The 23828-nt window shown below is 48.7% G+C and overlaps 1 protein-coding gene and 1 long non-coding RNA gene across 4 annotated transcripts in view; one reads left to right on the top strand and one right to left on the bottom strand.

Moving 5' to 3' along the window:
* The window catches only part of ATP1A1 (ATPase Na+/K+ transporting subunit alpha 1), a 28845-nt gene extending 5059 nt beyond the window's left edge, over window positions 1-23786 (top strand). For both annotated transcript variants that reach the window (XM_045081865.1, XM_004771079.3), the window contains exons 2-23: window positions 5261-5365; window positions 6067-6126; window positions 7917-8120; window positions 9156-9269; window positions 9547-9681; window positions 9773-9890; window positions 10353-10621; window positions 11106-11304; window positions 11565-11674; window positions 13529-13663; window positions 14172-14364; window positions 15705-15880; window positions 16899-17035; window positions 17829-17979; window positions 18460-18628; window positions 18765-18919; window positions 19257-19380; window positions 20381-20526; window positions 20618-20748; window positions 21016-21117; window positions 22966-23057; window positions 23431-23786. In XM_045081865.1, coding sequence (XP_044937800.1) covers window positions 5261-5365; window positions 6067-6126; window positions 7917-8120; window positions 9156-9269; window positions 9547-9681; window positions 9773-9890; window positions 10353-10621; window positions 11106-11304; window positions 11565-11674; window positions 13529-13663; window positions 14172-14364; window positions 15705-15880; window positions 16899-17035; window positions 17829-17979; window positions 18460-18628; window positions 18765-18919; window positions 19257-19380; window positions 20381-20526; window positions 20618-20748; window positions 21016-21117; window positions 22966-23057; window positions 23431-23459 — 3054 coding nt within the window. In that variant the 3' untranslated portion in view covers window positions 23460-23786. The remainder of the gene's footprint in view (window positions 1-5260; window positions 5366-6066; window positions 6127-7916; window positions 8121-9155; window positions 9270-9546; window positions 9682-9772; window positions 9891-10352; window positions 10622-11105; window positions 11305-11564; window positions 11675-13528; window positions 13664-14171; window positions 14365-15704; window positions 15881-16898; window positions 17036-17828; window positions 17980-18459; window positions 18629-18764; window positions 18920-19256; window positions 19381-20380; window positions 20527-20617; window positions 20749-21015; window positions 21118-22965; window positions 23058-23430) is intronic.
* LOC123392533 lies at window positions 12646-15705 on the bottom strand. 2 transcript variants are annotated; one of them, XR_006607267.1, is made up of 4 exons: window positions 15432-15705; window positions 15157-15339; window positions 13504-14603; window positions 12646-13195 (listed from the first exon to the last, which is right to left on the bottom strand). It is a non-coding gene; the product is annotated as an uncharacterized LOC123392533 (long non-coding RNA). The 2 variants fall into 2 exon arrangements; XR_006607268.1 differs by having other exon boundaries at window positions 13508-14603.
* Window positions 23787-23828: the final 42 nt, after the last annotated feature.

Genomic DNA, 23828 nt, shown 5'->3' with positions numbered 1-23828 from the left:
TTGTCAGGAATCCACAAGAAGTTCTTCACATTTATTTGACTGATGTTTGGGTAGCAAATTTGATCAACGAGAAGAGAGCCCCCATCCATCCACCCGCCCTGCAGTTTTTCTCTCGGGTTTCATTTGCATCCTGAGCCTTGGGAATTGGGGCCAGTACACCTCATTCCTTACTTCCTTTGTGACTCTACAATGAATTATATCTGAACATTAATTATCTCTGAATCTGGTTTTATCCAAACTCTACTGAGTAACAACTGTTCAGTGTTTTCTAGTAGTGACCCAAAGCCTTGGTTCGTGGTGGCTGGTGCTTTGTCTTTGGGGCTTGTCTTGTTGGGGAGAAAGTGGAGAGTGCCAGTTGTGGGGATCAGTGGGTCTTGGTGTCGGATTTATCTTTCCAGCTGTCATCGTGGCCAGGGCCCTTGGGCACTTTGGGGCGATACCCTTTTCTGTTTTTCTTAACATCTTCCACATGACCCTTCCGTGGGGCCATATTGGTTTTATTGTTTCAGTTCGGGTGACCTGTGTCTGGAGCCTTGTGCTGCCTTTGTCCTCTTCAGCCTGCCAGCTGGTTTACTTCGTACCCTACGCTTCGTGTACCAACTGAGGAATGATGACTGGGAATTTATTCAGTCCCCTTGGACCACTGGTGCCAGCTAGTAATCCTTGTCTCTCAAACTGACAGCATCTTTTGAGTAGCACTAGCCAAAGAGTGCTCTGTAAAATGGGAAAAGGGGTGAGGTGGGCAGCGGATAGAAGGAACAGGCAGAAAGTTTTAACTCTTCATAACCCAGTGCCTAATGATGGAGGTTAACTGAGTTAATTAACCCCAGAGAAAAAAGTCTTGGGTTTTGTTTTGTTTTCTTTTCAATCACTGAAGGAACTAAGAATATTAGAACTAAGAATTTTAAAAGAGGTAAATCTAAGAGTAAATCTAAAGTATATAGATCGTTTAGACATTCTACAATATTTTTTTGATTATGGGTGTACACTGTTGCAGGGCTGGCGGGCCGGCAAGCTCCTTAAGAATTTCCTTAAGAAACTGGGGAGGAAGGTTATGCCTAGTTTGTTTGGGCGGCTGAGGGAGCCTGCTGGCTAGAGCTGGAGCTGGGTTCTCCCCCACGCCCAGCTGGGTGGGCTGTAGTCCAAGTATGGGGGTCCTGAGCTGGTCTCCTGAAGGGACCCATTGCTCTGACTTTGCTTCATGACCTTCTCCAGCCTGCTGCATGTTCAGGTGAGTGACGAGGAATATGAAGGCGTGGCGTGGTGGTCCCCTGGGTCACCTCCTGCAGAAGAAGGCAATTCATTCTTTAACTGCCCTAAATGCTGCTCCAGGCACAGAGCAGCTGCAGTATTCAGGCTGTGTGTGTCCTCCCTCAACCCCAGCCACGGCCACCTCGGAGCCCTGGGTCCCCAGCTAGAAAATTCCTTGCACGTAAACTAAACCACTTAGTCATTTAGGCACAACTGAGGGTTGTAATGAACTGGGCTTGATCATTTCTGATACTTTAAGTTTTAACTGATGAGATTTTAAAAAATACCCCGAATGGGTTGTTTTTTTAAGGTTGAAAGGGGTTTTCATAGGAGGTGAGGAATGGCAGTAATTTATATGTTAATTAAAACCCAGTTCTGTAATAACCATGGTCCTGTGCTTGCAGAGTACCTCTAAGTACACCGTTGTGTTTGAGCATGATTTAATCATGCACGATCCTGGGAAGATGGGAAGAGCCCATGCCCCCCCCTTCCCCCCCACGTGAAGGAAGGCATAGCGCCCCTTCTGGCCCCTCTTGCTGGTCGAAAGCTTTATTAGTTTGTGTGTAGGCTTGGGTTTTAGGTGTTTTGTTTTCAGGCTTGACAGCAGCCCCTTGATGAATCAGACGGTCAGAATGCCTTCTAGACTCTTCAGTCATCACACCAAATGTTACTGCCCTCCGGAGGGACAGGCAGCTGAGGCTGACTGTTGAGGGTCCCGCAGCCATCCAGGATGGCGGTGGGGGGGGGGGGGACGACTTACCTCAACCATGACAGCCATGCCAGCTAAAAGGGCATGGATGTCCAGAGCTTCCCAGTAGCCCGGAGGCAGCTTCAGCAGTTCTAGAAGTCTGAAGCTCATGGAACTCCCTGCTGCCCCCAGGGCCATCTGTTGCTGTGGTAGGACGGGTCCCCTCTTTAGGCTTTTTGTTACTGACAGAGACAAAGGAGCACATCTAGGGGGTGGTCCGTGTTTTTACATGAGTGAACCTCATTACTTGTGTTCACCTTGGTTTCTCTTGTCGGGAGTTTTCTCTTCCCATGTCCTGGGTACCTTTTCCCACTGCCCAGATCCAACAGTAGCAGAAGTCCTTAGGGCATCTTTGGGAGAATGGAATCCCTGGGAAGCACAGGATGAAGTAAGGACCCATTTTCAGCCGTGTCACACTGGGCACGCCCCTGCCCTCCTTGTGACCTCCTGCTTCCTAAATTAGCAATGGAAAAACACACACACACAAACCAGAACCTAACTCACTTCATCATTTTTTCACTAGTCAGTGTCCCATTGATGTGGGGCCTCATGGGAACCTTGAGCTTCCCATTGTATCCTCCCTCAGAGACCTTGGGGTGTGTGTGGGGGGGGTGCCATTGCAGGGAGCATGGTGGGTGTAGGAGAAGTGATCTGAGTTTTTTAATTGAAGAAGTAAGAATGTGTGCCCACTGCTCAGAACCTGCAGGAAAGGCTCTTGTAGTCAATTGGGGAAACCATGTTTCTCTCATTTTTCCCAAATGTTTTTAAAGGAAATAATAAAGAAAATGCTGTCTCACCCAGTTTTTAGCATTGTTCCCCATCCTACCCTACACTCCCTCTACCCCAAACACATAAACACACATATTTTTCTGCTTCAAATCCATGATAATTGAGTCTTAATGGAGACTTAAGAAATAATTCGTTTCTGTCACAATAAGCAGATATTAACTCATTGTTTTACTTGTAGGGAAGAACTGAATTGTAAATGACGTCTGGTCTTCTGGACAAACATTGCCCATTGAGAAAATCAAGATCTTAAAGGAGGAGAAATTCCACATATTAATACTTGCCATGTCTCTCTCACAGATGTCCTCATTTAAAACTCGGCCTTATATAGCATGAATTGATGAGGGAGGATGCGAGCTATTAGGAAGTCAAACTCCCAGCCAACTTAACCACTGATAACGGAGTCTGCAGGCAGGATCCTTTTCTGTAAACGGGGATACAACTTTGGAACCTGTCCAGGGCCTCTCGCTCTTAATCATTCTCTCCCCCTTTTTTGGAGTGGAAAATACTGAAAGTCTGAGCATCAAGCATATAGGGGGTGAGGCAGAGGGATTTTTTAAATCTGGTTTTCACATATTTAAATTGAACTTGAATTAATGATATCTTGCTTAAAAGAGAAATTGTGAACTCTGTTTTAAAAGTCAATACAAACTGACCACATAGTCTTTTAGAGATTCCCTAGTCAATGCCTTTAAAACGATTTTTAAGTGATGTGCTTTCCCATTAAATACGGGAAAGAAATCCACTTCAGACTGTGGTTCTTGTCTGGTGGAAGCCCTGTCCTTTCTTTCTGTTTTATTTGTGTGTTTGCTTTCAGTGTGTGATTATTTTCCATTTTAACACTGGCACGGAGGGCTCTCTGCAAAGAGGCACTTACAAATGTGGTTGCTCCACAGTGGAGAGAATTTCAAGAATGTTGACTATCTTTAGACCTGCTTCATTCTTAACAGATAAGATAGAAACAAAAGAACTCCACTCTGGTGGGAGAAGTTAGTCAAGGAACACTGCAGAAGGAACCACAGGAGTTGAACAGCATGAATAATAAAAATGTCTCTGCTTGTGGGCCGCACCAACTCATTTGGGGCAGGATTTCTTTTTAGAGTCTTAAGAGAGGTTGTTTTCCAAAGTCAAGTGAGTGTTGTATTTTATTTGCAGCCGTCTTGGCTGTGACTGAGATACACCTGTGTCCTTTTTGTTGTTGTTTTCTTTTTTTTTTTTTTTATAAGCACAGTAAAATTTTGATCTGGACACAGGTTCTCAATTAATTGCTTTCATAGCTAGCAGTGTACTTCTGCTAGTTGGAAGTGAGTAAGGGAGAGCTATAAGATAATGCAGCAGTAGCACGACAGAGCATCCATTTTAAGAAAAATGATGCTCTCTCCTTCCCCTGCTCCCTCTAAGGTGACAGTTACGGGAGGCAGTTTGTGGAGTGGGGGTGTCTGGAGAGAAGGCCTCTTCTGGGCTGACCAAGCTCTGAAGCACCAAGTTCAGGCTTTGTCTAGATAAGCTCCAGCATTTTAAACGGAGTGGGGGGGAGGGGTATGTGGAACACTCTAAATTTAAACTATAGAATCACCATTTTCTCTAAAAATTGTTCCAGTTTTCACGAGGGCGTAGGTGGATCCTGTGAATTGTGTGATAATGCACATGCTTTCCTCCACCCTGCTTATGTCAAAACATTTCCAGGGACTTTTCCTTTGGGGGCTTTATTTTCAGGATGTAGACTGGGGAGAGGACTTTTTTTTTCTCTCTCTCTCTCTCTTTTTTTTATTTAAATAACTTTAAGTATTCTTAGGCTAACTTCTTTTTATATATATAAGAAAAGATGAACAGGTCACTATTCTTATGTAAGGCCTAAAATAATTAAATTGGATCTTTAATGGCTTCTTGGCAAAGCTGAGAATTTAAACATAATGATAAAAGTGACTTGCATCTAAGGGTTTTGTTTAATTGGTTCTCCCAGAAAACGCTACGTGGAGGTAGGCACAGTGATTCTCTCCATGCTGGGGAGGAAAAAGCAGAAGCCTGAGAGTCAGGGACTCACCTGAGGATAGAGAGCAGGAGTCTACCTTGAACTTGGCTGGTTCAGAACGCAGAGGCATCAGCACCCCAGTTACTAATGTCAAGATGGTTACATTCTTTCAGTGGGGTGGATGGAAGGGGGAGGTGCAGAGATTTCGGCTGCACCACCCTCTCCCTGTTCACCACAAATGGAAGTACCTGGCGGGACCCTTCTGTTGGCTCCCGTGACTTCTCCCCTGGTCTTAATGCCCTTGGGCGCAGAAGGTGTGTCGTGCATGCGCAGTACTTAAATCGTAGTCGCTCTTGTTTAGTTTGTGGTTTGTGCACCTACATTCCCGTGCGTTTCCACGAGTACTGTCTTGTTGGCCGTCCTAAAACCTGTTGAAATCCCCTGCTCCAGAATCTCCCGTGTGTTCATCATACACAGCCTCACCTCTCCCACATCTCCTGTAGGTCGGACGTGATAAATATGAACCCGCAGCCGTTTCAGAGCATGGCGACAAGAAGAAGGCCAAGAAAGAGCGGGATATGGATGAACTGAAGAAAGAAGTTTCTATGGTGAGTATTAGGAGGCAGGTTGCTTTCTGTTTTCCTTGTAAGTTAATTGAATCCTATCTGTTGGGTGTTCGATATCCACCCCCTCCCCCCCACCGCCCCCTGAATCCTTCAGTCAGAGGCTTTATTTGAAAAGTGAAGCCATTACTGTGGTTGTTTCTACAGACCTTACCAAGCCATAGAGGTCAATATGGAAAATTTTCACTTTCCAGGCTGTTGGAGCATTGGGAAGGTTATCCACCGCCCTGGCATAACCAAAGGTCCACAGAAGGAACTGTGGTTGATATCAGGGGGGCCTCCACTTTTCTCTGTTTCTGGATGATAGCAGATAGAGGGGAGACCTCGAGCCCCTCCAGCTTGTGGAGGCTTCCGCCGACACAGCCTGTCTAGAACATGCTGGTCATCGAGAAGGCCGGCGAGGTTTCCGTCCAGTGCCGAGACTCCTGGGCCTTCCTGAAGCCGAGGAGGGTCGCAGGGGGCTTGTCCCACAGCTTCCACCATCCTCCAGGGTGGGCTCTCAGCACGGGGCTGTGCGGCTGCTGAGCCACTGGGATCGGTGAGAGGTCTCCCGCATTGCAAGGGAAGGAAAGCCTGTTAGCTGAGCTGAGTCAGTACCTGCCAAGAGTGACATTAATGCTTTCCTCCGACCTTTTTTTTTTTTCGTGGAACAGTGTTTAATTCTTTCATTTTCTGTTTCCCCTTAGGATGACCATAAACTTAGCCTTGACGAACTTCATCGCAAATACGGAACAGACCTGAGTCGAGTATGTTGTCCTGTCTCGCTTTTATGGGATCATTCCCTGGGGCCTCTCTCCCATGTCACAGACCTAAGCCTGGAGCCTCTGGGAGGAGGAGGGCAACAGGCGCCCTCTGAGTATCCCTTGTGCCTCAGGTGAAGCTCCGGCTTTTGGATTCTTCTTTAGTATTTTCTTGGCTCCTGACACTTTGAAAGTGGACATTATTGTCCCCGTTTTATAACAGGTGAGATCTAACCAGGGGAAGCATCTGGATTTGAAATGGAGTGGCTCCACAGCGGCGCTCCTTCCCTGACCTTTCGATTAGAGATCTTTGTCTCTGTTCTTCCGCGTTCGTGACATGAAGTTGAATGTTTGAGTGAGATGAATCTTCAGCACTTCAGTTTTTGCACTTTTGCCATCTAGCTCCATTGCTCCAGAACCTTGGTTATTCTAGTATTCATCCAAAACTTGTCTTTTTACCCCATTGAAAGTAATCTTTCCGCAAAGCCTGTGTTGGGGGTCCTTGTTACCTGGTATTAAATTTGCCGCACGAATGACATAAAAGTAAACAGTCAGGGAAGGGTGCAGTTTGTTATTTCTGTGCAAAATGTAAAAACTCTGGGGACTCACATGGGTGCCAGCCACCGTGCCCCCATTATTTCAACACATCCTCAAGAAGTTGTCAGCGGCGCTGCTGGCATGGGTGTCCTGCGCTCGGAGGGGAGGCCTGACTCCCAGACAGAGCTGCTGCTCACTGTTGGGCGGCTGAGCACGTGTTCTCCCTTGTAGTGACGCCTGGGAAGGGGGCCTCAGGAGAGTGAGGGTAGCCCCGACCTCCGTGCCCGGCACGCACGGAGCGCTTGGATGGTGGGTGTCCGTTACTCTGCCCTGGGGTTCCACCAGGAACTTGAGGGAGGGTCCCAGCCAAGTCTCACTTTCTCTTAACTGCCTGGCTTTCATCTCCCTGTTCTTCATACTCCCTAGGTAACTCCCAATATTTAAAATATCATGAATATGAATTCTTTATTAATAGATACTTTGGGCAGACATAGGTTTTGTCTTCTCCCCCCCACCCCACCCCACTTGGGTATTTTGATAATACGAAAGTAATCGCATTTTCTTCCCCTTGTCATAGGAGCCTTGTATCTACTGTGTGCCATCCACGTATCTTGGTTTTAAGGCCCATTTAGAGCAGCACGAGGCTTTAGTACAGTGAGATTTTTTTCAGTGAATACTTTGAAGCTGGCAGGTTCCTGGGGGTGGGCTGGAATGTGCACCTGTGTGAACCCTCCCAGCCAGACGTCCTTGTAGTTCCCATTCACAGGATAGACTTCTATACTGAAAACTTAGCTATTAAACCATTCACAGGTTGGATTCCTACAGAGAAGGTTTTTCTCTTTTTTTGATGCTTACAGAGGGTTTCTTTCTTCCCGTCCCTGACAGATTGAGTATGCAAAAGAACTCAAAGCTCTTAATTTGCAAAACTGAATCAATGAGTTAACACTGCTGTATCTTTTTGGTAAAAATACCATTTGGCCTGTGTCCCTTACCTAACTTAGATCAGACTGAATGCAGATCTATCCATGGATCAATGTAAAATGAGTCTGGGTATTGTAGGATCTTCAGGAAGTTTGGACAGCTGTGTGCCTGGACCAGGAGAGGGTCCTTATCAAAACTTGCCAGGTTTTTAGGTTCTCTAGCTTGGGGGGTTTTGTTTCTTCCCAAACCCACTACTGGGGCTCTCAAGCTACCAGGTAGATAAATGCGCTTGTACGTTCTGGGGCAGTGTGTCTAACTTCCATTCCTCTGCTTCTCAGGGCTTGACAACTGCTCGAGCTGCAGAGATCCTGGCTCGAGATGGCCCCAATGCTCTCACCCCACCTCCCACCACTCCCGAATGGGTCAAGTTCTGTCGGCAGCTCTTTGGGGGTTTCTCGATGTTACTGTGGATCGGAGCAATTCTTTGTTTCTTAGCTTACGGCATCCTGGCTGCCACGGAAGAGGAACTTCAAAATGATAACGTGAGTTCTGTAGCTCCTCATTTAGATTACTAAGTGCGCATGAGGTATCCTTCTCCTCCTTGCCACTCCCTTGTTTTCCACTGGTTACCACTGGTTAGCTGATCATCTTAAACAGGAGGGAGAGGGCCACCTGGGTGGCTCAGTTGGTTGAGCATCCACCCGACTCCTGATTTCCACTTAAGTCATGATCTCAGGGCCATGAGATCATGTACTGGGATCCATGTTCAGCAAGGAGTCTGCTTAGGATTCTCTCCCTCTCTCACAGAAGTCTTTAGAAGCAAACAAACACGAGGGAAAGCAGTGTTAGCAACTATGGCCTTCAAGGCCCATCCATTCTTTCTTCTTCGTTTCCAGTTTGTCTCTCCATCTCCCACTTCTAGATGCTCTTCCAAGCTGGACATCACTGCACATGTGGCTGCAGTGAACAGACAGCTCTCTGTAGGTCTTGGCCCAGGGCCAGCTGCCATGCACACCGCAGAGCACGGTTTTTATTGTTGGCCCGTAACGCACATCCTGAAGCGTTTGGTAGCCCCTCTTCGGATGTCACAAGTTGTTTTGAAAAGATCTTTATTTTATTTATATTGGTTTTTTTTTCTTTTTTTTACTTGTTTATTTATTTGACAGAGATCACAAGTAGGCAGAGAGGCAAGCAGGTGAGGGCGGGTGCAGGCTCCCTGCTGAGCAGAGAGCCCAACGTCGGACTTGATCCAGGACCCTGAGATCATGACCTGAGCCGAAGGCAGAGGCTTAACCTACTGAGCCATCCAGGCACCTCAAAAGATCTTTATTTTAATAAGGTGGGAGAAACTGAAACATTTCAAAAGTAGGTCAAGGTGTCATAACCAAGTGTCTCTGGGACTCCCGTTTCTGACCTGCCTGTACTCAGTCTCTAGGAAGATAAATCTGAAGACACGAGCTCTGTATTTGTTTCTGAAGCCTTGGCCTGTTCAAAATTTGGTTTTTATTTGGCCAAAAGTGAATGGTCCCAGCTCCTTCCTACAAGCCTGCGGCTCTAACTTGTTTGTTCCCTTCCAGCTTTATCTTGGTGTGGTACTATCAGCTGTCGTCATCATAACTGGTTGTTTCTCCTACTATCAAGAAGCTAAAAGTTCCAAGATCATGGAATCCTTCAAAAACATGGTCCCCCAGGTACCGATTGCTTTGCCCTCTGCATTGAGGCCCCTGGGGATGAGAGCTAGTGTGGAGCTAAGGTTTCTGAGCTGATGGGAACAGGAGGGCCACCTTGCAGATAACCCAACAAGCTTTTGTAACTTGTATAAATAGATCAATAATCTCCTGGTCGTGTACTTGTATAATTCATATTAGAGATCCCTTTGGAGTTTGGCTTTCTTGTTTCAACACTGTCCAGCCCTTGTTGGCAGCCTCTTTTCTCGGATTGAATAGTGTAAACTGTTCTCTCCCAAAGCAAGCCCTGGTGATTCGAAATGGTGAAAAAATGAGCATTAACGCGGAGGAAGTTGTAGTTGGGGATCTGGTGGAAGTGAAAGGAGGGGACCGAATTCCTGCTGACCTCAGAATCATCTCTGCCAACGGCTGCAAGGTGGGTTCAGCGGGGTCCCCAGGGCTCAGGCGGAGTGCGCAGGGCGGCCCGGCGTGTGTTCACACAGCCCTCTTACTTGTCTCACGGACAGGTGGACAACTCCTCACTCACTGGTGAATCAGAGCCCCAGACTAGGTCTCCAGACTTCACAAATGAAAACCCCCTGGAAACGAGGAACATTGCCTTCTTTTCAACCAACTGTGTGGAAGGTAGACAGACCATTTTAAGGCGCTGTTGTGTTCACAGCGTGCTGTTTATCTTGGGCATTAATAACAACAACAAAAACCAGAAACGCAATTCCTGTTCTGGTTTTGTTGGCCTCTTGTCTGACTGCTGTGGTCAAGCACAGCAGATGCGGTTCAGTCATTGGCAGGAAGGCTCTGGAAGCCTGGGGGCTGGTTGGCCGGCTGTCCTCACCCCCCACCTCCCACACGCCTCTACCGTTGGGCGTGCTAACCTGGCAGTGGCCTTGGGAGCTGCTGTCCTGCTCCTGGATATAATGCCCTTCGCCAGAGTCTCCGTGGTGTGAAACTGCATTTGCATTAACCCACCAAAGAGCTGGCCCTTAGAAACGTGTAGTTTTGTCTCTTTTAACTGCGACAGGTAATCGTCCAAAAGCTGTGACTTCTGTGATGAAACATGGTACAATTCCCCCTCCCTCCTTTTTTAAGGCACCGCGTGTGGCATTGTCGTGTACACCGGGGATCGCACCGTGATGGGAAGAATTGCCACACTTGCTTCCGGGCTGGAAGGAGGACAGACTCCCATTGCTGCTGAAATTGAGCATTTTATCCACATCATCACGGGTGTGGCCGTGTTCCTAGGTGTGTCCTTCTTCATCCTTTCTCTTATCCTTGAGTACACCTGGCTCGAGGCCGTCCTCTTTCTCATCGGCATCATCGTAGCCAACGTGCCCGAAGGTCTGCTGGCCACTGTCACGGTAAGCAGCTCCGGGAAAACCGCGCACCCTCTTCCATCAGCTGACACCTGAGAACCGCCCCCTCCCCCCAAGCGGCCGCCGATTCGGGGTTGATCACCACGTGCTTGTGCGTGGTAGGGTTAGATAGCAGGGAGGCGTGGGGTGTTTCTTACGTGGAAGATAGTAACCCCAAAGCCTAAATAGGTCTAAATCTTGATCTTACTTGATCACATGATCCACAGCAGTAAAACAAAGGAGGACAATTAGGGGGTGAGCAGGGGCACTATAATTCAGTAAATCCTGGCTATTTTCACTTTTCTTAATCTGTTGCTTTATGGGAAGAGGGGAGCCCTCTATACATGTTCCCATTATTATTCAGACTTCAGAGGATGGCCAGAGAGGTTTAATTTTAGACCAGCATCTTCCATATTAGGAAGTACCCACAGTTTCTATAGAATTCCATTCTTGTTGAGATTGAAATAATCTGGTTCCTAATGGTTTTTAGGTATGTCTGACCCTTACTGCCAAACGCATGGCAAGGAAAAACTGCTTAGTGAAGAACTTAGAAGCCGTGGAGACCTTGGGGTCCACATCTACCATCTGCTCGGATAAAACTGGAACTCTGACTCAGAACCGGATGACAGTGGCCCACATGTGGTTCGACAATCAAATCCATGAAGCCGACACGACAGAGAATCAGAGTGGTAAGTAAGGCCCAGGCCCACCCCACACCATAGCCTCACTTCATGTGGCTTTTTTTTTTTTTTTTTTAAGTTCTTGTTTTTGTTTTTTATCATTTGGTAAGGAGTTAAGGGAATGGGTTTGAGATTTCTCTTGACTTTGCCCTGAAACCTGACTAGTTTCATTAGTTGGGAAATGAGATGAAACATTTACCTTTTTATGGGATGTTAACACAAAGGTAATGCATTATTTTTCTTTTTGTTTTTTTTCCTGCCCCGGCCAGGTGTCTCATTTGACAAGAGTTCAGCCACCTGGCTCGCTTTGTCCAGAATTGCGGGTCTCTGTAACAGGGCGGTGTTTCAGGCAAACCAGGAAAATCTACCTATCCTTAAGGTATGCTCAGGAGTTCCTGTTTACTGTTAGGCCACCGTGTGGGAGTGTAGGTACCCCACAAGAACCACCACCTGGGTGTTTCCTTCAGAAAGCATGTGCCCTCTGGGTTCTGTAAGGGGATTGCTCCTCATGGGACACCCTCCTTGTGAAGTGTTGTCTGGGGATCCCAAAGCCCTGAGGGTTACCTTCAGTCTGCAGAGGTTCAAGAAGAGGGACTCTGCTCTAAGAACTGATCAGAAGTGGGAAGCAGTCTTTACTGTGAGAAACCGAATGAGTAAAACCCAGTTTTGCCACTCTGAGTATGATATCTGCTAACCTAGAGACAGTGAGGGCTGCTTTTGTGACTCGATAATCGTATTTGCATATTAGGATACAGTAGATTCCAGTAAATCCCTTAAGCCATTTATTTTCTTAAAATAGCCCAGCTATTTCTCTTATCTTATTTGTTCTCCGCTTGCTTACTAATGATGCAAAAATAAGCTCAGGCTCATGGAATTCATGTGAAATGCGAAATGACTGAGGTTTCACTGTGCTGCCTGTGGAGACAATCTTGGAAAGGTCATAGCTGCACAGGGTTGTTGAGGCTGCGGAAGATGTGTGAGGAGGCCCTCTGGGCTCCTGTTCTCAGCAGGGCTGCTGGGGGTGGTTCTGGGTAGAGACCAGGCTGTCCGAGAGCAGGCAGGCGTACTTAGATGGAACTGAGAGGGCTTCTCCTTAGGAAGATGGGACCCCTGTATCCTTTGAAGGAGGCATTCTTGGCATTGAATTAATGTTGATTAGAGGAAGATATTGTTTATCCTGGGATTTCCTCAAAGTGGAAATCTTCTAGGTTTTCAGTATAGGATGTAATAGGTTTTAGATCTTTCCCCACTTAAAAGTGCCAGAGAGGGAGCATGGCCTGTATTTGACTATTTCAGGGGATGGGGCCAAGTCAGTGGCATTATTACTGTCCCTCCTCCACAGCCCCCCCCCCCCCCCCGCCAACAAAAGGCATGCCGCTCTATTGTGCTTTAATAACTGGCCTTTGTTAAAAATGATCCCACTGATTCCACATTTCTTAACAAACCTAGCCACCTTTCTTATTAAATGGGGCTACTGTGTTTGTGAGCATTAATCTTTTCATCTGCCTGTGCAGTCTTAAAGCAGTTGGAGTTCTCAAGTGTTTATATAAAAGTTGACTACACCTAAAAATGTTCTTAGTGGGTCCCAGTATATCACACAAAAGAGAAGTATGTGTTACCTCGAGTGTGGGCTTTAACTTAAAATGTTAGCTGATTATATGACTGTTGGAGCTAATAATAGCTTTCCATTCACACCATTCAGGCCAAGATAATTTTGCACAGTTGAATAATGTTTAAAGCCCTCTATTTTGCCCTTGACACAAACCGTATGCCCTCAGTCCTGGGAACTGAAGGGATTTTCTTCTAAGTTGTAGGTGCTCCAAATATTTGGACTCTCGCTTGGTATTTTCAGGTTCACAACCAGGAGTACATCCTTCGGAATAGTGTTGGCTTTTGAGACCTTGCAACAGGGGAAGATTTTTAAAAGATAAAACAAACAAACAAAAAACAGGCTAAAGTAGGTTAGAAGAGTGTGTTATGCTCCTCTCAAGGGTGGGTAACCCCTTCAGACACCCCTCTTCTCCTGGAAGCTGGAACTGGGGTGGGGCAGGAGGGCCGATAGGAGAAGGCTGGGGTGTGTCTGAGCAGAGGGAGGCTGGTCCCTGCCGCCACCACTGCTTCCCCCTCGCCTGCCCTGTCCTCCACCTCGAACAAGCTCGGAGTACATCCGCAGAACTCTCGGTGTTCAGTGGTGCACTGCAGACTTACTCACGGGTGACTTCTCTGTTCACAGCGGGCAGTGGCAGGCGACGCCTCGGAGTCCGCGCTCTTGAAATGCATCGAGCTGTGCTGTGGCTCTGTGAAGGAGATGAGAGAGCGATACGCCAAGATCGTGGAGATCCCCTTCAACTCCACCAACAAGTACCAGGTGGCCGAGCAGTGGCACAGGCAGCCCAGGGGGCAGGCAGGGAGGGCCAGAAGCCAGAAGGAGAGCTGTTGGCCCATTTGAAATGTTACAAGCTTAAATGGCTTCAAAAAATGAATTCTCCCAGCTTTCTGTGAGCTTTTACATTTGACCCTGAATTAGGTATAGAATTTGTGTTTCGGTAGGAAAAACCAACCCTCTCCTAACATGTTGGGGCCCTCTGGTGTATTTAGGTTTGGAGAGGGGTTGTGGGGAGGGGGCGAGGCATCCACGTACGGGCTGTCCTTCCCCAGTTTCCCTTCAGGAAAGGTTTCTGTAGGAACACGGGCCAGGGATTTAGGGCGACATCGCCGTTCTGGTTTTTCGGGTAGCATTCGAAGTGTGCTACAAGGTGTGGGACACCAAAGTTAAGAAGTACGGGACCTGGGTAGGTTGTCCTGACACTCTCCAGCAGTAGGTGAGCTGAGCTCCCTGCACCCACCAGTGTTCACGTCTCCACCATCCTTTACAGCTGTCCATCCACAAGAACCCCAACACGTCTGAGCCCCGACACCTGTTGGTGATGAAGGGTGCCCCGGAAAGGATCTTGGACCGCTGCAGCTCCATCCTCCTGCACGGCAAAGAGCAGCCCCTGGATGAGGAGCTGAAGGATGCCTTCCAGAACGCCTACCTGGAGCTCGGCGGCCTCGGAGAGCGTGTGCTAGGTACGGACGTGGACGGCCAGCCGCACGGCTATTGGTCTGGTCCGCCTCTGCAGTGTCCTGACCTCCCTTGAGCCTTTCCAGAAGATTCCTCCTTCTCCTCGATCTGTTCCGCTATTCTGAAAATAGGAAGGGCTGGAGAGATGTTTGGTGTGTTGGGGGCCTTGGAGCAACAAAACCCTGTTGGTTTGCTTCTGATTCATACTTAGACCTTTGGTCTCAGGCTGGTCAGTTCTGTTTGCCTGGGAAAAGATCAAAAGGGAAGAGCTTTATTATCAAACCTTTGTTGCTAGGACTATGACCTACAAACTTAATGAAATTAAAATTAATGCCTAGAGTAAAATCATTTCCTGACTGGCCCAACAGTTGTGAATTTACACTGGACCATACGTGTCTGCTCACAAATGATGTTGGCAGCAAACTTTTCATCTAGAGAGCCACCTGTCCTTTCCGAGTAGGTCAGCAAGGGCAGATGAGAAGTATGGTATACTCATTATACAATGTAATTGAGAAAGAGACGTTTGCACTCTTTTGGGGGTGGACAGGTACAAAGCCATCATTAATGTATTCCTGTTCCGCTTAGCTTAGTAACTCAGAATTGATTGCCTGGGCCTGTCCTCTGGTTCCCTCATCCGATCTGAGGTATCTCTCTTACAAGTCTCTCTTCACTGAAAAATCACTATCCAGTGTTGTTTCTCCATTCCCGTGTCTGCGGGCCCAGAGTAGAAGCGTTCTCTCTTCCTCGAACCTACTTGCCACCTCCCACCACTTTAAGGAACATTGTAACCTTCATACCACATTGCGGGAGCCTCTGGAATGTCCTGATCTTGCAGCAGTGATACTGTGTGATAAGCACCTCGGGCAGAATGTGTCTGCTGCGTATTTATCCTCAGCTTGGCTGGCAGGCTGGACCTTGCTGGTGGGCAGTGGTGTATTGTGGTTAGATGAACAGCAAGCAGAGATGGGAGCTCAATTTTTCTAAAGAAAGAAGCAGAGACCAATAATTACATGATTTGCCCAATCCAGGCACCTGAGTGGTAGGTCTAGAACCCTGCAGTCCCAGTGCCCACCAGTCCTGTCCTTGTACGTCTTCTCTGTGCTGGACAGGGTGCTTCCGCTGAGGTTTGGTCATGGCCTCTGTCATTTGCATGGTTTTTCTGACTCCATAGCATCTGTACCTGTTAAATAAAACCTCACGGCTTTAAAACTCGAAACAATATTCTGAACTCAGCTTGGATCCAGAGGTAGACCATCCGAATGACCGGTGGCTACTGTCCTGGGCTGTTGGCTGCAGTGAGGTTCTCACAGACACCCCCCCCCACCCCACCCCACCCTCCTTGTAGGTTTCTGCCACCTGTTTCTGCCCGATGAACAATTTCCTGAAGGGTTCCAGTTTGACACAGATGATGTGAACTTCCCTGTTGAGAACCTCTGCTTTGTGGGCCTCATCTCCATGATTGACCCTCCGCGGGCTGCTGTCCCTGACGCTGTGGGCAAATGTCGCAGTGCTGGCATTAAGGTAAGTGTGTAGTGTGCTTCCTTGACATCACTGTCTTGCCTCGGGGCTCCCTGCTTAGTCACGTGGCCCCACAGGAGCCAAGTGGCCAGCTCGTTTTCTCACTGGAGGGATGAGCTTCTTACCTCTAAAGCTTTGGTTACCTCTAGAAAAGGCCAAATGATATTAAAATAAAATGTTGGTGTAGACAGCAGATGAGGGATTCGAAATTAAAAAAACACATATTTGGGGGGAAACAAACGGAAGCCTGAAAATCATTGAAAAGAGCAAAAAAATTTGGCGTTTAAGGTCTTAAATTTGAAATACTCCCGTTCTAAATTGATCTACTTCATGTAGCAAACAGGAGATCTTCTCCGTTTTCAGTTAACTGGTTTTTTAATGAATGTTTGGTGTCCTCTGTATCTGTCTCTCTAAGTCACGGAACATTGTTCAAGTGCACCGATAACGGGTGGTTTTTTGAGCCTGCCTTGGTGCTGGCTGTCTGATTTGTTTCCACTCTCTCATTCTTGTTGGTAATACCACCCTGAAAAGCTTTGTAAAAAATAACTCCCCCACCACTTTGACTATACTTGTAAGTGTAGTCTTCTGAATATAATCATCAGGTCAGAAAAGCAGTAACAAGATTTGAATTCTTTCTACATATTTATGTTCTCTCCCCAAACTGAGCCACTTTGGGGATGCTCCCCAGGCAGTATCTGGCACTCTTGCCCTACGGTCCTATCAGCATCAGATTTTTTGGTGGGGGGGGGGGGGGGCTCGTTTTAGTACATTTGAGTTTTCTTGTGACTGTGTAATAAAAGGAAAAACAGACGTTACACATCTTGTCATATACCAAGATAGGATCTGGATGTTGCTTTGTGTTTTCATAAACAGGTGCATGTTTGTATTTTTGGTTAACGTTTACCCATTTTAGATTTGCGTTCCTGCTTTCTTGATATTCTTAAGATGAAGCATCCTTAATATTTCTTCTTGCCAGCTTAGGCAGTTGCATTCAAATAAATTGCCCTGTTTCTTGTTCCAGGTCATCATGGTCACTGGAGACCATCCAATCACAGCCAAAGCCATCGCCAAAGGTGTGGGCATCATCTCAGAAGGCAATGAGACCGTGGAAGACATTGCCGCCCGCCTCAACATCCCAGTGAGCCAGGTGAACCCCAGGTAAGGCAGGAAACTCAGAGTCTGCTCTGCCTTGAATGTGCAGATGATGGTGGTTGGGGATCATCAGCTTGGTTCCATGATGGTGTGCTTCTGGGCTTGCTCTGAATAGGAAAGGCCCCTGCAGTTCCAGAAGGCAACCTGTCCTTCCAGGGGAAGGTTTCGGTGAGAGCATGTCATTGTAGCCAACACTTGGGTGGTGCTTCCATATTCTTAGCACTGACGCAGTAACCTATGAAGGTGGGCATCAGTCCCACGCTGCAGAGCAGGGAAGCTGAAGCTTTGTCATATGGTATACTCTGTAGTCGAGCCTTCATTTCAGAGCATGCAACCCAACACCTCACACCCAAGTCCATTTTCCGGGCCACGCCAACTTGTCCAGGTAGTTCAGGCCAAAAAGGATTTTGGACAGTATAGTACAGAAGGCAACAGAGACAAAGCAGTATTGTTCTGGTGTTTCGTTGGAGTGTGGGGTCCCCTTCCCCCAGCATTGGGCTACGAGAGGGTTTGGTCTCCTGTCTAGAACTTGGTCCTATCATTTCAACATGTCCTCTATAAGGAAGGTGAAGGCAGGTTGCCCCACAGGTGGTGGTGAGTCTTGAACGAGATCTAGTATGTAGGAACATGCTTGTAACCTGCGGACTACTGCCCAGATGGTAGCTCTAACACGATGGGGAAGATCGCGTCTAACCCTGGGCTGTCGTATAAAGCCTCCCGTGTAGTAGAACATCCTTTGTGGTGAGGAGCATCACACGGGTGACGCGGTGGGGGACCTTTCTTCCCATCCCAATCCTAGAGATGCCAAGGCCTGCGTGGTGCATGGAAGCGACCTGAAGGACATGACCTCTGAGCAGCTGGATGACATTCTGAAGTACCACACAGAGATCGTGTTTGCCAGGACTTCTCCTCAGCAGAAGCTTATCATCGTGGAAGGCTGCCAGAGACAGGTTAGCAGGCAGCCAGGGCCAGGCTCTTTCAGGCCCTGTTGACCTCCGTGATCACAGTGCCAGGGCCGGAAACCTGGCCCAGCTTTTCTTAGACTCACTGCCTGTGTGCCGGAAAGAGGCTGCGGGCGCCTTCAGGGCAGGGGAACCTGATAACGACCCAACAGAGCCCTGTACTTGGCCACACACGTCTTCACTGTGGCCCAGAGTCAGGCTCCACACTTGGCCTAGGAGACCTGTCCCATCCCCTGAGAAGTCCTTAAGCCCTTGTTGGTCTGGGGAGGGGATCCGATCGTTAGCACTCCTTAACTCTGTGGTTGGCTGGTGGCTGGGTGGCATCTTGGCTAAGCTGGTTCTGAGCCTGCTGAGGGTCTCCGAGGAAAGGGGCGGGGTCGTAGCAAGGAGAGGCAAGTTGAGGTGTGTGCCTGGTGTGCCTCCATCCCTGGACCTCGGGGCTCTTACCCACCCCCCTTCTTCTGGCAGGGGGCTATCGTGGCTGTAACTGGCGATGGCGTGAACGACTCTCCAGCCCTGAAGAAGGCAGACATTGGGGTTGCTATGGGGATCGCTGGCTCCGATGTGTCCAAGCAAGCTGCCGACATGATTCTTCTGGATGACAACTTTGCATCAATTGTAACTGGAGTAGAAGAAGGTGAGAGAGAGCACTGTGTTTAAAGGTGTTCACCAAAACCTCATCGCAGTACTGCCCTTCTGTGTCTACTCCTAGCCTGCCCATTCCTTTATCCTCTATAGTAAAAAATAAAAAAGCCAAACTCTTGCTTTCCCAGGTCGTCTGATCTTTGATAACTTGAAGAAATCTATTGCCTACACCCTGACCAGTAACATTCCGGAGATCACCCCCTTCCTGATATTTATTATTGCAAACATTCCACTACCACTGGGGACCGTCACCATCCTCTGCATTGACTTGGGCACGGACATGGTAAGTGCCTGGTGTGGCAGCTTCAGGCCCTCGCTCACCCGGTGCTGCAACACCCAATCAGGCTGGGCGTATGGGCACCCGGCGTGTGTCATGGCCTCAGCCCCCAGGAAGCAGCATTTCCCAGTCCTCGAGGCAGCTGGCAACACCCGACTATCAGATAGCAACATTATATGAAAGGGAAGTTTTGTTTTGTTTTGTTTTGTTTTATAATAGGACTGGTTATAGCATCTCATGGTATGAAAACCAGTTTTAAAGGGGAGGGTGGCAAGGACTTTATAATAAAACGTTCATGCTGTCAGCTTTCTGGTATCTGACAACTTTGATACTTCTCCCCCAGGTTCCTGCCATCTCCCTGGCTTACGAGCAAGCGGAGAGCGACATCATGAAGAGACAGCCCAGAAACCCCAAAACGGACAAGCTTGTGAATGAGCGGCTGATCAGCATGGCCTACGGGCAGATCGGTGAGCCGCCGCACCCCCGGTCCTGAGAGGGGAGCATGGGGGGAGGCCTCAGATGGGCTTGGTTTCTCATGCCAGGCACAGTCCACTCAGAGGCCGTGTTTCCTGGGGATAGAGTGTCGGTCACTAATTTGGGTAGAGAGTTAGGCTTTGAAGAAATTGCACGAGCTTGAAGGTCTGGCGGGCGGGTCACCACCAAAGGGCCTTGCACCCCCATCTCCCCACCCCAAGACTTGATTCCCACGGTACCTGAAGCATGACCAGCTAACAGGTGGTCTTCATGGGATGGGCGGTGAAAATGCCCTTTGATCCACCGTGTTCTGCCGAGTGGCCTTCAGGAGAAACCAGTGAGGCCACCAGGAGCAGCCCAGGCCTTTGGATCAATGGGTTACATCACTGAACTTATGTGAAGCGGAACAGAGGAGTTTCTGGTGGAAATACGGCAGAGACTGGTTAACAGCTGCTGACAAGGAGTTGGCTAATGGCCAGGAAGACCTAACTCTAAGGGGGACAAGGGCCAGAGCATAGGATGAAACCTGGCCCTGAGGAACTCAGGGTGGTATGGTGGGATCAGATGCCAGGGGAGAAGGGTCCTGAAGGGGGTGTGGGGGGCGGTTGGTCAGAAGGTGCCACATTGACTATCAGGAATGTGAAAACAGAGATGGGAAAAGTCACATTGTAGCAGAAATTTTAAAAATAGGGAAGCCTTTTTCCCCTAAAGAGACTCTGCCCTGGTAGATACATGATCATATGACAGCAGTGGGTGTTTCAGAGCAAGGCCTGTGTGTCTTCCCCTTTTAATTAAAGTTTTTAAACAGTGATTCAAAAACAAGAAGAAGCTGCTGGGTAAGGGCTGTGTCCCTGGGGTCCTCCATCTTCCCACTCCTCCCCCAACCAGTACGAAAGACAGCCCCTAATACGTTCCATCCCGGGCCTGCTGTGGCGGTCAGACCAGTGTGCGGGTGCCCTGGAACCAGGTTAGAATGGTTTCCCACACTTGTAGGTATGATCCAGGCCCTGGGCGGCTTCTTCACATACTTTGTGATTTTGGCTGAGAACGGCTTCCTCCCGACCCACCTGCTGGGCATCCGCGTGGACTGGGATGACCGCTGGATCAACGACGTGGAGGACAGCTACGGGCAGCAGTGGGTAAGTGAGGGCCTAACCAATGGGGGGCTCCTCGGGCCACCAGCCATGAGGGCCACGAGCCGGGCTCCTCTGTCTGCCTTCTGTGTTTCAGACTTACGAACAGAGGAAGATCGTGGAGTTCACTTGCCACACAGCCTTCTTTGTCAGTATCGTCGTGGTGCAGTGGGCTGATTTGGTCATCTGTAAGACCAGGAGGAACTCTGTCTTCCAACAGGGGATGAAGTGAGTAGAGGACAGTTGGGGCCCTCGGACCCGGGCTCTGGTGATCTCTCAGCGCTTTGTAAGATCCAGGTCCGAGGCACATGGCAGCTTCTGGAATCTCCCCTTTGGCACAAATTTAGGAGCCAGTGTCATTTTCCAGCCTTTGTTTTCATCTGCCCTCCAGTTCCTAAGTGCAACGAATACATAAAGACATTGATCTGCTGCTGAACAGTGTTAGAACATAAACTTCCGTTTGTATTCTTAAGCTTTCTGTCTTCTTGATTTTAGGAACAAGATCTTAATATTTGGCCTCTTTGAAGAGACGGCCCTTGCTGCTTTCCTCTCCTACTGCCCTGGAATGGGTGTTGCCCTGAGGATGTACCCCCTCAAGTAAGTCGCTCCTCGCCCAGCTCCCCAAAGCGTGAAACAGAAGTGGGACTTCCCTCGTGACATGCACTAGTAGCTGGTGTTTTTAGGAGTTTGGGGTGGCCTGTATGAGAATTCCTCTGCACTGGAAATTAGGAAGGACTGACCAGGGTGCTTGGGATTTGGCTGAGATCAGGCCCGACAGGCTCTGGTACCTTGGGATGGCTCACCAGCTGTGTGAGTGCTCGGGTCCCTCATAGCAACAGTCCCACTTGTCATTGGTATTCTGAGGTTTGGGGACGGGGTTCACATCTTGATTTACTTACCTAGCCCCTGTGTGTGCTGTCAGGCCCCCACCTCTGTGGGCCCCTGAATCCTCTGTTCTCAAAGGAGGCGGGAGAAGCAGGCTGGAGGTGGGTCATGGGTAAAGTAGACCAAAGGAAACCCACCAGCCCGGAGCAGTGAGGGACTTGGTGGTAAACCCTGTAGGTGAAAAACAATGGTTTATCAGAAGCGTGAATTGCAGTAACCTGACCCCATCCCCGAAGGAGCCAAGCCCCATGGGCCTTACCAGCATCTTGCTGGGCCTATACAGACATCCCTTCTGTGCAAGGGTGGCCTGACGTCCAGGGTTCTGTCTGCTACTGTCCAGCCTGTCTTTTCAGCCTTCTCTTGTAGCCATCCAAGCTTCTGTTAGAATTCAGGATTCTTTCTCCCTGCATGGGTTCTTGGTAAGGATGCTCCTTCCCACCCCTGACACCAGAGAGTCCCTGAGGGCCTAGCTCCTGGAGCTAGCCCTGTGTGATCTTGCCCTCTTGGACATGTACATCTGCACCCTTCTTTGCTATTACTTGTTATTTCTGCTCCCCACTAGGTTGTAATCTTTTAAGGCATGGTTTATGGGATCTTTGTTGCAGCACCTTACAAAGAGCTGGCGTACACTAGGAGGATGCAACTTAGACAAGGCTTGCCCCATCAGCTTGAGCCATTGTTTGTTGAGAAGAGGGTAGGAGAACCCAGTTCTCCAAAAGGCTGAGATGGAAAGTCACTGAAATGGAGTAGTGCCTCAGGCCATGTTTTGTTCTGACTAGGGAGCTTGTTCCTGAACAGGTTCTGTTCAGTTCGAAAGGTGGGTTAGTAACTCTGTGGCTAAGTCACAGGAGGTCCTCTCCTAGCTGGGGAGGTCCTAGGATGCCTAGCACCAGGAAGAAGGAGAGTGCCAGGTCTCTGTCTTGGGACAGCCTCCCTCATGCACTGACTGTAGGAGCTGGTCGTCAGGAAAGCACAGCCTTCGGACGAGGCTGCCCCAGCCGCCTTGTCTCCAGGCTAGGGACTGTGGCTGTGGCCCGCCAGGCTCCCAAAGGCCTCTGCTCTCTCTTAAGAGCTCAGCTGTTTTCGTTCCCCAACACAGGGATTCAACACACAGCTGACTGAATACAAGGGATAGAGAAACTGGTTTTGACCCACATTGGTAGTCTTGATCTTCACATAGACCAGGACATAGACAAAGGTCACTCTCGGGCTTCTTAAACTTTGGAAAGGGAGGAAAGAAAATGTGCCTTTGCTGTGGGATGGTAAACAAAAAATCTCAACTCCTCCTACAAACCAAATTACAAAAACCAGATTTGAAGGTGGGAAGGGGACTTAGGAAGAAAGTCCGTGGTTGGCTTTGCCCTGCCTCTCTTTAGGCCCTGGGCACAGAGAGCAGCATTCTGTTCCTAAGACCCTCCTGTGTGGTCCACACTAAGGGCTTAGTGGTTAGTTGTGACCGTGCTTGGCTCCTTCCAGACTATTCCACTGTCACTGTGATATACCTTCTCTTGCCTTTGAATTGTGTTCATGGGTTAAACTGGTACCTGCTTCTCCTTCCAGACCTACCTGGTGGTTCTGTGCCTTCCCCTACTCTCTTCTCATCTTCGTGTACGATGAAGTCCGAAAACTCATCATCAGGCGACGCCCTGGAGGTAATGCCAGACCTTTTAGCTTCAGCAGGGGTGTGGGGGAGGCTGTCGTTCCGTGGCTTCTGTTGCATCAGTCGGGTGGGCTAAGGCAACCCAGACTGCCTACAGCCACAGTACCATCCCCAAGGGCTTTCAGAAGCAATCCTATTTTGAATGGAACTCAAACCCAATATGATAGAGTGGAAAGCTGGTCCGAAATTGGAGCCGTCTTCCCAATTAACAAGTCCTTTCTAGAAGCATTTGCAATAAGAACAGTTGAAGCCCGGTATTGAATTTGGGTGACCCCCACCCCCGGTCGCTCCCTGTCGTTCCCACTGTGCTAGAGCTGGGAGGCCTCACTGCCATGTGTCTGTCTGTCTGTCTGTGCTGCCCCCAGGCTGGGTAGAGAAGGAGACCTACTACTAGACCCTGTGTCCTGCACGCCGCGGAGCATCGCGCCACACACTTCGCACCCACCCCCACCCCCTTTGTGTACTTCAGTCTTGGAATTCGGAACTCTACCCTGGTAGGAAAGCACCGAAGCATGTGGGGGAGCGAGACGTCCCGGAATGAAGCATGTAGCTCTATGGGGGGGAGGGGGGAGGGCTGCCTGAAAAACCTCGTCTATGGGAATGACAGCGGGGATGGTTTTTATGTGCCTTTTTGTTTTTGTAAAAAGGAAAACTTGGAAAGACTGAAAGAATACATTTTATATCTGGATTTTTACAAATAAAGATGGCTATTATAACGGAATCTGTCTCGTGCCCTCCTCCCTTTTGGGGCCTGGACATCTAG

The sequence above is a fragment of the Mustela putorius genome, unplaced genomic scaffold (genome assembly GCF_011764305.1).
Source record: "Mustela putorius furo isolate JIRA1106 unplaced genomic scaffold, ASM1176430v1.1 tig00000585_pilon_pilon_pilon, whole genome shotgun sequence".
Lineage (NCBI taxonomy): Eukaryota > Metazoa > Chordata > Mammalia > Carnivora > Mustelidae > Mustela > Mustela putorius.
The sequence above is the reverse complement of the archived record's forward strand: the minus strand, read 5'-3'. Positions and strand labels throughout refer to the sequence as shown.